General features: G+C 39.1%; 1 protein-coding gene across 1 annotated transcript; it reads left to right on the forward strand.

Annotated features, from left to right (window-relative positions):
• The first annotated feature begins 10,326 nt into the window (after positions 1-10,326).
• Positions 10,327-14,484, forward strand: LOC140139090 (uncharacterized). The gene has a single exon (XM_072160871.1). It carries the CDS (start codon positions 10,327-10,329, stop codon positions 14,482-14,484), a length of 4,158 nt encoding a protein of 1,385 aa, XP_072016972.1.
• Positions 14,485-14,959: the final 475 nt, after the last annotated feature.

Raw genomic sequence — 14,959 nt, forward strand, 5'->3', positions numbered from 1 at the left:
AGAATAATCGATTTCAATCGAATTGAATGCATGAGTTTGTAGTTGACTACTGAGCGACCTAAGCGATCGATTGCTAGCCAATCAGATAGAACTCCTTTTCTTGCGTTCAGTGAAATACCACTCGCCTGTCGCTCACTACCACTCGCCCGTCGCTCACCAACGGAGTATTAAATTTATATTTATCGTATAGGACGTCGACGGTGTGCGCCGCTCATTGCAACCGGCATGGTAGTATGAAACCAGCACAGAGGAGTAAGATATCTTACTCCTCTGTGGAAACCAGCTTTATACTGACGTGCCCCCGGATGTGACGTCACTGTCACGTCAGGGTGAAATGTAGTCTCGGTACCAGCCGGTTTGTGCTCCTCCGTCACCGTTAGTGACGGAGGAGCACAAACCGGCTGGTACCAAGACTAGGTGAAATGGTATTGAACAACGCAAACCAGCCAAATTTGTCATAAGTTTGAATAGCCATTAGAACAACCGTGAATATAGTGTCAGAAAGTCTTACACATCTTAGTATAACCTTGTCGTTAGAGTGATACTGAATGCAGCGCCATATTTGGAATATATTCGTACACGGTGTGGGCAAATAGTTGCTCAAATGTAGGCTAAGTAGGCCTAAATCATGAAAATCGCTTAATCGGAATAATACTAACCAGTAACGGACACTGAGACAGCACTACGTTTGAAGTTTGAGGTAAGTAAAGCTTTTCCTTGTTATAAAAAACAAGGAAAAGGCAGTCATTTTATCACAACGCGATATTTTAAAAAGTACATTTTGAGAGGGCCTACGCTGGTTCTTTTGATTCTAGTGTAAAATCTGTTCATCACATGTAGTCCGATTTGGTATCTATGGTCTCATCAAAGTCTTGAGAACTCTTTTTGATGTTATGTTGGTTAACAAAAACGATACTGTTAAAAATAGCGGTATTTATGCAAGCGACGTATCTATTGTGTAAAATACATTGAAAATTGTCGGCTAAAGAGGACATAAATTAAAATCGCGAAGAGTAATAGCAACAATAACTATCTACATTCCAAGCGGAAACGCTTTTCAAAAACATACCACCTTTTTCGGGCAATCGCTGAAACCGAAATATGAAATTCCAGGCCATCTGTAAAAAAGTGCGTGAGCAGAAATGACCATGAACTTGGGTCACCGAAACAAGTGTTTATATTGGTGTCAGGCCTATCATAGTGATACAACAATTAACCCCCAATAATAGCTTTCATTTGAACCGTTATTTGTTAAACTGCGATTTTTACTTTTTGAGAAATCAATGAATGTATCAAAAAACTTTTCGAAAGTCGATTTAAAATGGCATAACCCGTTAATCAATAATTGGCTGGTCGCTTTTCGAAAGAGAGAGCAAAAAAGTCATGAAGAATGCTATACTGATATCGTCTGCCATAAACTGGGATATATGACCGTAACTTACACTTATAAATGCCTGAATGCACTGAGTCGCTACTCAGAATTGTAAGGACAGAAAAATGAAAATCACTATCATGCGACAAAACACTTAATCGTGAAGGTAATGGAATGGTGGCAATCATGCCGCTAATTATCTCAAATATTATTCACTCCACCGTCAATCAATTAATTTTATAAGGCGAGTGGGATGTAAGAAGTAATATTATTTCCAGTTTTGTTCATTTAACTAAAAAACTGTAGTGTGCATATAAGAAATGAGTAAAGGAAGCAATAAAAACATTCATATTTCTATTGGTTTTGTCTAATAGTTAATGTCAACCCCCCTTTTTTTTTTTTTTTTTTTTTTTTTTGACGTTGTTGATGTTTTTCCGCACAAAATACACACACGGGGTGGAAATGACACCCCATTATTTGAAACCTTTGAATCGCCTTTATTAAACCCACCCCTTTTTTGTGTGTCACTCACCTTGACTACATATGCGTAACCTCAACTAGTCACATACTGTAATTGTCCTTCATTCACAGTACAATAGGTACCCTTTGTGTCCTCAGATGTTTTGTGCTTCCAATGTTTAAAGAAAGACAAAAAATATTTCCTGGTAACAATCAGTATAGAGTTCTACCGACAGATGAAATGCGACAAACTCAAGCTGTAGACAAAAATGGATCAATGTATTTGTGCAGCAGCTCGGCGTACAACACGTTCAGAGATTCTGCAATAAGCTACAACCATTCTGCAGGTGTTTTCCTTCTCGCTCAATGTAGGTGAGACTTTTAAAAATACAAAATGTTCGCAATATTTTTAGCTCCAGAGAATTGAAAATGAAATAAAAAGTTTTAACTTTAGACGAATTTAACGCCTTGTAGCAGCAATGGTGTCGTATCCATGGGTTGTTATCGATATAATAACAATAAATGTCGTCCCACGTGGTTAACGGCGTCAAATATACGATAACCATTACGAGTGCGTGGAGATTTTCTCAAATACTTCATGGGGTTTTTTTACGTTTAATATAGATATTGGATAGATCTGCCGCAACAACAGAATCATAATTTAAAAAAAAAAACAATTTAAAAAAAACCAATAACGGTGAGCAAAGAATATTAAGTAAAAATGTTTTAAAGGTAAATAGTTGCAAGAGTAATAGAGAACCGCTCCTTTTAAGTAAATTATATACTTATATCACAACAGGAACCATTATTATATTATGAAGTTTGCAACATTTAATCATTTTGATCATCAATTTACTACTTACCTTAATACATACACGCTATTGCACTTACTCACTTCTGGCGCTGAACAATCTATATTCTTAACCCGCAATTGATGCTTACTTATGTCATCAAAAGTGACGAGTCCAATACATTTATAATATTATTTTTAGATCAATAGAAAAAGGAAACAAGATACAAAAGAAGAAGGGCATTGTATTATAGCAAACAAAACATTATGCAGCATAATAAACGATGAACGTCGTCATCTTAAGGTTGATCGGAAAGGAGCATGACCCAGTTATGTCGAAACTTTAGACAAATAAATCTGACACACAAGACGAATGGTATGTTCTACATGTATAAAGGAGATGCAAAGGCATGACATAGGTGATGTCATTTCCACCCGCGGTTGTTTGATGGCATGTAAAACTGTGCCATTTTAAAGTAAAGTTGAACAATGATGGCGCTATCTATCTTAAATCTTGTTTACACCTTTACAAGGGGTATACCGTACTTATATACTGTTAGAACATCAGGAAAAACACTAGCAAATAGGAAATTCTCAAAATGCTTTTTATCATGATATGTAAGGAACAATTCATATATTATTTGTCTAATTCAAATGTACAGTTTAGAGAATACAAATTACCACAGAGAAGCAGAACAAGATGAATAATTTGATATAGATATGAATATTAATGTAAAAAATATCTAACAAAATATGTGTGAATATTAGTGTGATAGTGTCCAGGTCTATAATTGAACATTATTATAGAAAAATTAATTAATGACTACATCAAACGACCGTGAAATATAAAGCACTAATTAGTAATTACAGTAATGTAAGGACCAATAACATGATAATTATACGGTGCAAATATACAGCCACCACAGCGATGCGGAAATATGCATGCTTTAAATTTATTCACTTTAATACGTAAGTTCGTCTAACATGAAGGTCAAAAAGTCAAGTTAATTAAACTTATAGTAAGACTGTAACATTAAAATTGAGTTGTTTCCATAAACTGTTAGATGTCACTCTCATATATGTCCCCGATTAATTTTAAGTCGAACAAATGAGGTCAGACAAATAAAATTGCTATTTAATTCCAGCGTCTGTATATAAACATCTCAAAAAAAGTACATAACCCCCCTTAAATAATGGCCACAAGGGACTATTGTATTACAAATCTGTAAAATGCGTTGGAAGCAGAATTTATTTCTGAACATTTTGACACCTCGTTTGTAGTAATTGACTAAATATTGACGTCACAGCGTACATTTAAATCAATGTAACCCAGGATTAGAAAGTTGCAGTAAATTCTATTGATTTGTATTCAGTATAATGGAAGGAAATCGGTGTAATGATATCCGAGTGGTTTTGTATTGTTGTAAGTTCAACTTTCAAATCTGGACCTCACAACAATAAATTGACCGGTGTTTTATTGTATGGCTATATCGTATCAAATGAGGTGTCTAAATGGGCAGATATAAATTCTGCTTCCAACGCATTTTACAGATTTACAATACAATAGTCCGTTTGTGAATAATAACCATTATTTAAGGGGGGTTAGTTACTTTTTTTGAGATGTTTATATCGCCATTGCGTGTATCAATCAATCCCTCGATTGTTATGACGTCATCGATGACGCTAAAGACTAGACTTCTCTGTAGTCCGCATTACATTTAAGCATAAAACTCTTATACTTTGTATTAATGTGTATACAACTGATAGATTTTCACATCTGGTCTTTTCAGTCACCGTCCTCCCTCTCTTTGTCAGCTTCCCAAGAAGTTTTTTACTCTGGCTTTCGCGATCAATAAAATTGGTATATTCCAAAATCCAAGGTTTGCAGTATTGAAGTGAACCAGTAAAATTATGTCAAGATTTGTTGCATTCAATAACACAGGCATAGTAAATTACTTTACTTTTACTGTCATTAATAACCTTTTTATGGCCAGTCACTATTGAATACTTTATTTCTTATAAACATCAGCATAATAAATATGAATTTTGTAAAAATAAATCGAGGGCATTCTCCTCAGCTAATAGAGAGTTTGCGAAATGAAGTTCGAAAATTTAATTTAACTGGAACGGCAACTTCAGAAATATCGATTGGATTTCTTGCTCAAATTTACTCCAACGCGAACGTATGAATGGTTACTGCACCAACAGCGTCTTGTCGCTTAAACTCGGGACATGTGTATCAGTGTGCGTTCAAAAGAAGGACATGTGTAAGAGCTTGTAACCGACTGCATCAAAATGTATATATTGTGTTTAGTCAAGTGGTTATTAGTCCCACTTCAAGACAAAAGACTCTATCTCATGCGCTTCGTTTGAATAAACATGAATGAACTCGCGATACCACTCAACGTCGGAACCCAGCGCTACTCTCCTTATCATATTATTTTTAAACTAGCTATTCGTTTATATTAATATTCTTACGATAGACATAGGCCTATATAAATTTATATTATTTAATAAAGGCTCATCAGCTTTGTCAATTTCATATTCTAATTTACTACGCAAAGCCTAATGAAATACCTATTCTTTATTTCTTTCCCTCCTTCTCAATCTCTCCCCCCTTCCTCTCCTGTTTCCCCTCTCTCCTACCTTCTCCATATTTCCCCCTCTCTCTCCCCCTATCTGTACTCGCTCTCTCAAACTTGACCCCCTCCTATAATACCCCACTCGCACTCCTGTTCCCCCCTCCCAGTGACGTTGTCATGGTTTTTCTGTTAGGAGGGCGTGGGCGATTCTCAAAGGGAAACATTTTTACAAAAATGGGCAAAATATGGCATAAAAATACCTAAAAGCGTAAAATATCATGGCGGCCAGCATCCAACAGGGGAGGGTTAAGAAGGACGACAACTTGAGATGTCCCATGGGGGAGCTATCCCTTCCCCTTGGCTACCGTCAATGCACCTCCCTGTCCACTTCCAATACCCTCCCTCTCCTCCTCCCTACCCCTCTCTTACCAGGCACAACCTATGACATATTATTTAAAAATGTTATGCACATGCTTTACTCTTCCAGAAGTATGGTACACTGCTTGCTGAAGTAAAACCAGACCATTTTTACGGGAACTTAATCCCCTTGAAGTTGAAGGCATGACAAAACTTCGTTTCGCAAACTGATTTGGTGTATGTACGTGAAGAGCACACACAAAACTATACCAAGCGTGACGTTTGGAACACAAATTTATTTTAATGTAATTCATTCAGTAATTTTTTTTCAGCATGTTTTTTACCCAAACAAAATTAGATTTCCAATAATTGGTCTCTTAACTAGATAATACATAAGAGGTAATTATGTAGTCTATGAGGAAATATGCAAACTATTGTTCTTAAATGACGTATTTTCATCATAATTTACGGCACACTATAGATTCTCGCGTTAACTTCTACTTCCAGCGACTTTAATGGCAGAGTGGTTTTGAATACATAATCCTCTATAATCATCTAGACGTTAAAGTTTGTGGTTTCAAACTTCATTTCACAAACTGTCCAATGTTACCAATATACTTTAACATAAACGTTGATTTAGATGGCTGTCATAACTTACAATTCGCTGTAGAGGTTATGATGGTTAATGGTTACCATAGCAATGGGTTTACACTATTTTTGAATGTATTGCCCAGGGGTGCAAATTGTGATTTCTTCCTCAGGAGCAAGGTCTTTAGGCTCAAGATTTCCTCAATCATATCATGCATAAAATAGCTTTATTCTGCACTTCAAAAGATGAGAATGTTAACACAGTGTGTATTTTTAGAGCGATATTAGGTCTTTCGAGCTTCCAAAAAAGGCTTTATGGTGACAATGTGTGCGCATTGGTATTTTACACTAGTTTGGAGTCAATTTTGGTCGGGCAGAGGCTCCTTTCCTTTTTATTTTCCTTTACCCCATTCTCTTTCATTTTTTGTCAGAGGAGCACAACTTGTTTAGTGCTTTATGGTTCTTCTTTTTAAATTTCCTCAATATTTTGCAGTTTGTCCTCTTCTCAACGTCATTAGTATTGATACATAAAATTCCTTCATGACTTCTGTTGATGCCATTTACCAAAATCAAAGTTTGTTTAAGTGTTGTGCATCCTTAATCATTGCATTCCTATGGCATGTTTGTTTATGTGTAATAGCGCCCTCATTTCTTGTTTTGAAAGCTAAAAATAGCCTGCAGCCCTGCACATGTAATTTGGTGCCGAATTTGGCACTGGAGGCTGTCATCTTGGTTTTTGATGTATGGTAGTGTAGAAGCTCTCGGTAAAGATACAATTAATCTTTACCTGAACCATCATAACTATTATTTGTGACAAGAACTAGAAGAAGAATAGCAAGTGAAGATAATAAACATCATCAAGATACGTTTCAGCTAAAGTGTATCATTGGATTTGTGATGATTTGTGTCACTTTTTGTTGTTGGTTCCGAGTCATCGAAGATTGTAATATTTAGTACCAAGCTTCTGCTAACCAGGGGAGCAATCCAAGTTTGCCCCTACATTTGTAAAGATTAATTATCTGTAAGAAGATGCTATAGTTGGTAAATAGTTACCAAATAAAGGTTCAGTTAAGCGTCTGTTTTGTAAGCTTACCTAAAAAGAGCTAAAAGCTTAAGGTCGTGTCAGCAGTGTAAACATAAACATTGCATTGGCACAGACAGTCACCACAGCCTCCAGTCATGTCAGACGTCACTGAATATAGCAAATATTAATGAGTGTGCATGTAGATAAATGCACATTTGGTAGAAGCTTAAAGATTAGAACTTCAAAGAAGTTATTGAGGCCTATGAATCCGAATCGTAGAAATCAAATAAAGATATCAGTAGTAGCTGCCTGTATGTACATTTCTAACACAGACATTAGATCTCTTGCACCGTTGTGCAGGAATGACTTGTAGAATCAAAAACACAAACTGACACGGGACTACTACTGAAAAATAGCTTTGTGGTATTTTAATAAATATCTAATTAAGGGGTAGCAAGTTTACTCCCGCGAGTCGCTTACGACAATTCGCGAGTCGCTTACGACAATTCGCGAGTCGCTTACGACAATTCGCGAGTCGCTTACGACAATTTGTGAGTCGCTTACGACAATTCAAATAAAGTTTGGTAGTAAAGTGCCTGCATGTACGCCTCTAATACTGACATTAGTAATCTTGCAGTTGCACAGCTAGTGCATGCAGGAATAACTCATAGAATCATACAACACTGACTCAGGACTTCTACCTAAAAAAGAGTTTTGTGGTATTTTGTTATCAATAAACGGGCGCAAAGAGCTTACTCCCGCCCGTCGGTGCACGATAAACGGGTGGATCGAGCTTTCTCTCACCCGTCGGTAAGCAACGTAGGGCCTGCATTCAAGCGAAGTTTCGTGTTACTGACATTCGCATTTATTTCAGGTTTCGATACATGTTGCCTCACAAAGCACACTTTACACAGGTCCTACGTATAGTTTCTCACATAAACTTGTGAACCGTTGTTCACTTTAGAAAAGTATTGCGCTTCGTTGCTTGCATCGGCGTCGTTTCGTTAATTCGTTCGTTTCCGTACTATCGAAAACATCATGTCGAGTCATAAAAGCAGTTCCGAATTAAGAAGCAGAAGATCTAATAAAAGTGATGCATTATCAAAAAGTACAGAATATGCATTATTGCAAGCTGCAACTCGAAAGGTTGAACTAGAATGTCGAGCCAAAGCATTGAAGGAAAAACAAGCTTTAGAAAGTGAGGAATTTAATATCCAAGCAAGGACAAGAGACTTGGAACAAGAAATGCAAGCCAGGGCAAGGGACTTGCAACAACAAAAGGAGTGGTTGGAAATGAAGACTGAAATAAACATACAGCAAGCCAAAATAGATGTATTGGAGGATTATGAACATAAATCCCAGAGCTTAAGAAGTAGGCCAAAATCAGTGCTTGATGACCTCACAGAAGCTCAACCAGATACAAACACATCAGTGAGGAAGTGGTTGAACCACAACACCAGAGAAAGTCAAGAAATTGATGGCAAGTTCCTAGCTAAACAAGATACAATTGGTGCTGTAGGACTAAATCCAGGGGCAAGACCAAAATACACTCACATGGAGTCAGGACCTGCAAAAGAGCAGCCAGCAGTGGGTATGTCTACTGATGGTAAAGTACATACTGATTTAGGTCAACAAGTTCAACCTATAAGTATGTTAACAACCAGTAAAATTATGCAAGTCAACTTTCCACCACAAAGTGAAGTCTTGTTTCCTGCAGCAGCACCTGAGGAATCAGAGAGTACAGGTGACAGAATACCCCCACATTATTTGTCTGCCACTAAATATGAAAGTATTGATGAACAGTATTGTCAGTATGGTCAAGAACAGTACAGTGAACAGTATGAACATGAAGGGCCTTCATCAGTAACGTACGGTCATAGAGTAACTTCGTCACCAGAGCCTGATGTGAAGAAAAAACAAGTCATGTTGCCACGGCAACATGTAACAAGCGAGCCAATAGAAGGGAAAGAAGATACCAGTATAGACAATTTGGCACGCAACCAAGACAACTTAACAAGGCTGCTGGTGGAACAACATAAACAAGCAAGTTTACCAAAGCGGACATTACAAACATTTACTGGGGACCCGCTTCTGTATATTACTTTTATAAGAGCCTTTGAATTCATCATCGAAAATAAGAGCAAAAGCAATAGAGACCGTCTGTACTATCTTGAACAGTACACAAGAGGTGAAGCCAACAGTTTGGTGAAAAGTTGTATTCACATGGATGATGAGGTTGGTTACCTGGAAGCAAAAAGGTTGCTGGAAAGGAAATATGGTAATAAGCACAAGATTGCAGAGGCTTACTTAGCGAAGATGAGGCAGTGGCCGAATGTGAAAGGTGATAGTTCAGGGCTACAAGATTTGTCATTATTTTTGTTAGAATGCAAAAATACCATGACCAGCCTGGGCTATACTAATGAGTTGCAAAGTACAGCAAACATTAGAATTTTGATGATGAAGTTACCATATAGTATGAGAGACAGATGGAGAAGACAAGTAGATTATGTAGAAGAAGAAAGAAACAAAGTGGTAACATTTGAAGACTTCACCTCCTTTCTAGAAAAACAGGCTAGAATCGCAACTAATGCTGCCTACGGTAGAAGTGTGACGGAGAAGGAAGATAGTACTAAGAAGGAAGAAAGAGTAAAAAAACCAAACTATCAGACTTATAAAGCTAGAAGAAATCTAGCAACAAACACAGAAGCTGTACCGGCAAGTGTGACATCAAATAGTCCAGGAGCCAGACCAAATGTAATGTCATATAGTCCAGGAGCCAGGCCAAATGTGTCGTCAAGTAGCCCAGGAGCCGACAAGCCGTGTACATACTGCAAGGGTAAAAGATCACACTTTGGAAATGTGTAACAAATTGAAGGAAAAGCCTATAAGTGACCGGTTGCAGTATCTGAGAGAGTTGGGAGTTTGTTTTGGCTGCCTAAAGAAAGCAACACATTACAGTAAAATCTGCAAATACAAGCTTACCTGCAAGACATGTAAAAAGCGCCATCCAACAGTGCTGCATGTGAAACAGGAAGAAACAAAGAAGTCTGGTGAAGTTGCCAATCAGACATGTGGGCTTACAGGCGCCGGAGTTAAATCTAGTGAATCATATCCCACAATTATACCAGTCATAGTCTACTCAAGAGTTTCCAGAATGTCTGTAGAAACATATGCCTATCTCGACAACGGCAGTGATGCTGTATTCTGTTCTGAAAGGCTGCAAAAGGAACTACATGTTAAGGGCAAGAAAACCATAACAGATGATATCATAGTAGACAGTGAAATCATCCAAGATTTAGAAGTTTCTGACATGAACAGAAATAATATCATCTCTCTTCCAAAGGCATACACACAAGATAAGATCCCTGGTGACTTGGCTGACATCATCAACCAGGATGATATTGATGCAATTCCTTATATGGAAGAAGTTAAGCTAGGAAGATTAAATGATGAATCTCAATGCCATATTGGTCTCCTCATAGGAAATAATGTGCCTAAAGCATTTGAGCCAATACATGTAGTAAATAGCCAAGGTGAAGGACCTTTCGCCTGCCAAACTAGACTCGGATGGACAGTGTATGGTGTCAAAAATAAAGAACACAAAAGGACATCAGTCATCCACAGAATTAAAGCACATGACACTATTGACCAGCAATTAGAGAAACTCTACAACGCTGAGTTCAATGAGCGAATCGTTGATGATAAACCAGAGAGAAGCGTGAGTGAAGGACAATTCCTAAACAGAGTAGAAGCATCAATCAAGTATGTAGATGGGCACTACCAAGTAGGTTTCCCGCTCAAAGATGATGACATGAAATTGCCGAACAATATACATCAAGCCGAACAGCGGGCATGCCATCTGAAGAGGAAGTTAGAAAGGGACTCGGTTTTCAACGACCAATACACTGCATTCATGAATGATATGTTTAAAAATGATTATGCAGAAGAAGTGCCCAAAGATGCATGCAATAGAAAGGATGGCAAGGTGTGGTATGTCCCCCACCATGGGGTGTTTCACCCCACCAAGGGCAAGCTGCGAGTTGTATTTGATTGTGCGGCGAAGTACATGGGCCAGTCTTTAAACTCACAATTACTAAAAGGACCCGACTTGACAAGCAACTTGGTAGGTGTGTTGACGAGGTTTAGAGAGCACCCTGTTGGAGTTGTAGCAGACATAAAAGCAATGTACCATCAAGTGCGTGTACCAGAACCAGACAGAGACTTAGTAAGATTTCTATGGTGGCCCTACGGTGACCTGAGTCTGCCTCTGAAGGAATATAGGATGAATGTGCACTTGTTCGGCGCAACTTCGTCACCTTCATGTGCAAATTTCGCACTGAGAAAGACCGCTGATGATGGTAAGGAGAAATACAGCGAAGAAGTATGCAACACAGTGCTGTCCAACTTCTATGTCGATGACTACCTCAAATCTATCGAAAGTGAAAGCAAAGCTATTCAACTCGTCAGTGATCTCACCAGCTTGTGTAAGGATGGGGGCTTCAAGTTGACAAAGTGGTTGAGTAACTCAAGAGAAGTGTTGCAGTCGGTCCCTGAAGACGATAGAGCTGAGACTACAAAGAAACTAGATTTGAAGAATGAAGAATTACCATCAGAAAAGGTGCTGGGGTTGCTATGGTCACCACAAACCGACAGGTTCGGCTTCCATATTAAAGTAAAAGAGAGACCTCCTACCAGAAGAGGCATCCTAGCAACTGTAAGCTCCATCTATGACCCGCTAGGATTTGTTGCTCCAGCAATCCTGCCAGCAAAACAAATATTGCAGAACTTAAGCAAGCTGCAGCTTGGTTGGGATGAGTCTATTCCTAATGAGCTTCTGACCCGTTGGGAAAGATGTCTTGATGAAGTACCGAAATTGTCAGATTTCACCATCGAAAGATGTTTCAAGCCCAAGGACTTTGGAGAAAGTGAAGTCCAGATGCACCACTTCTGTGATGCAAGTCAGAAGGGGTATGGTTCAGTGAGTTACTTACGATTCGTTAACGAGAGTGGTCAAGTGCATCTTACTCTCCTGACAGCCAAGACAAGAGTTGCTCCTTTGAAGATCATAACTATACCTCGCCTAGAGTTAACTGCAGCTGCAATGGCAGTAAAGGTCAACAACATGTTGCAAAAGGAACTACAGTTGAAGGTCGAAAGCACATACTTCTGGACTGATAGTCAGACCGTGATCAAGTATATTAACAATGACACCGCCAGATTCCACACCTTTGTGGCTAATCGAGTCGCACTGATTAGAGATGGCTCCCAGCCACACCAATGGAAGTATGTAGGAACCAGCTCAAACCCTGCAGACGACTGCTCAAGGGGCTTAGCTGTTGATTGCTTCCTCAAGAATAGAAGGTGGACTGATGGTCCAGACTTCTTACACAAAGCAGAAAACCTGTGGCCAAAGACTACCATTGGAAGCAGCGCTGAAGAGCTAGCTGATGATCCAGAGGTTAAAAAGAAATTAGTAGTCAACACAGCGTTGACAGAAGAAGCAACAGATACAATGGAGAAACTACTTACACGATTCTCCTCATGGTATCAACTTTGTCGTTGTGTTGCATGGATCCTCAGAGTCAAGAAACATCTCCGCAAGATCTGTCGTGATAGAGATGATGATAGAGATGATGATAAAGTTGATGATAGAGTTGATAATGGAGATGATGATGGTAGAAAGAATGATGAGAATGAAGAGCATGGCAACACTACAGATTTGCTTAATGTTGCTGACATGCAAGAAGCAGAAAGAGCTGTAATAGTATATGTCCAAACCAAGGCATATCCAGAAGAAATTAAGACACTAAAAGAGCTGCAATTGAGAAGTAATGACAGTCAGCCAGAAGACAACTTGCGACAAGTTAGCAAGATTAAGAAAGCAAGTCCTCTCTACAGACTTAATCCATTTATAGAAGATGGAGTAATCAGAGTAGGTGGTCGACTGGCTAAGTCAGCTCTACCTGAAAAGACAAAATTTCCATCAATCATACCAAAGAAGTCCCACATTGCAAAGTTGATTTTAAATGACGTTCATGAAGCAACTGGACATGGGGGCAGAAACCACATGTTGGCTCACCTGCATAAGAAGTACTGGATACCAAATGCTAATGCAGCAGCTGGAAAGGTTATCAACAGTTGCATCACCTGCAGAAAGAGGAATGCAAAATTACAACAGCAGATGATGAGTGATCTTTCCAAAGACAGAGTCACTCCAGGAGAGCCACCATTTTCAAGAGTTGGAATGGACTATTTCGGTCCACTAGAAGTTAAACAAGGCCGTAGTATAGTCAAGCGATATGGTGTAGTGTTCGTCTGCCTTGCATCCAAAGCCATACACATTGAAATGGCAGCGTCTTTGGATACCGATGCCTGCGTAAATGTCATACGACGATTCGTGTCCAGAAGAGGCCAAGTGAAACAGATCCGCTCTGACAATGGCACCAATTTGATAGGGGCAGAAAGAGAGTTACGCCGAGAAATTGCCGCTTGGAATCAAGACAGAATCCATGACTACCTTCTGCAAAGAGAGATTGAGTGGACCTTTAATCCACCAGCAGGAAGTCACCATGGAGGCATCTGGGAACGTCAAATACGGACAATCAGGAAAGTGATGTGCTCTGTTATAAAGGAACAAATACTAACAGATGACTCTCTTCATACATTACTGTGTGAGATAGAAGCCATAGTTAACAGCCGACCACTTACCAATGTTCCTGGAGAAGTATCTGATTTAGAGCCACTTACACCAAATCACCTTCTCCAACTAAAGAGTGACATGATCTTACCACCAGCCACTGCAAGAAAGCTGAGTCAGTATGCCAAGCGTCGGTGGAGGCAAGTCCAGTATCTGGCAGACCTGTTTTGGCGCAGATGGGTCAAAGAATACCTTCCTCGGTTACAGCAAAGACAAAAGTGGATTCACCCACAGCGAAATGCCAAGGTGGGAGATGTCGTCATGGTTGTAAATGAATCTACACCCAGAAACGTCTGGCCGCTAGGAAGGGTGATTGAAACTCTCCCAGCAAGTGATGGACTGGTTCGACGTGTGCGAGTGAAAACTAGGACAAGCATTCTCACCAGACCCATTGATAAACTGTGTTTGCTGTTGGAATCAGAAGTCCCAAATCAAGATATAGGAGTGAAGAAAGATTCTATTTCAGCTCATCCACCAGTACCAGCATTGGGTAACCCAAGTACCAAGCCTAAAACTACGTCCAGTGCTACCAACAATGAAACTGTATCAGTGTCAGGTACTCCAGAAGCAAGACCACGACGAACATTGAAACCAGTGAAACGCCTGGACTTGTAAAGAACTAAAGAATTAATAGTGTTATAACAACAAGTCACTGAAACCGTTATAACCAAAAGGTATCAGCTAAGCTAAATTGCCACTTAGTCTGGAGGCTAAGCCACGGATCAGCTGATATATAAAATAAGACTAAACATCAGTTTACGTTAAATTGCCATGAAAGGCAAGCTGACACCTTGCTTTCACTTTGGAACAACTGATGCAAACTGTCAAATTCATCATGAGATCTACCAGATGTGATGACGGATGAACCTACCTGTACTACAGATGTGAAGACTGGTGATTCGTCTTTACAGCGACGTGTCTGCGTTTAGTGTGAAGTTGCCAGAGATTCGTATACAACTCATCGTCAAGATCAAGAATGAACATGTTTGACACCTAGATCAGCACATCTGTGAATTTGATTTTGTAAAGAAGAATCCTATGCATGCAATTTGTACCGATGGAACCAGTGTGCATAATAGCAAGTTTGTTT

This window comes from Amphiura filiformis, chromosome 18 (genome assembly GCF_039555335.1).
Source record: "Amphiura filiformis chromosome 18, Afil_fr2py, whole genome shotgun sequence".
Lineage (NCBI taxonomy): Eukaryota > Metazoa > Echinodermata > Ophiuroidea > Amphilepidida > Amphiuridae > Amphiura > Amphiura filiformis.

What these genes read in the sequence shown, in the direction of transcription:
- LOC140139090 (XM_072160871.1), top strand. Translation starts at nt 10,327, where the DNA reads ATGTCTGTAGAAACATATGCCTATCTCGACAACGGCAGTGATGCTGTA.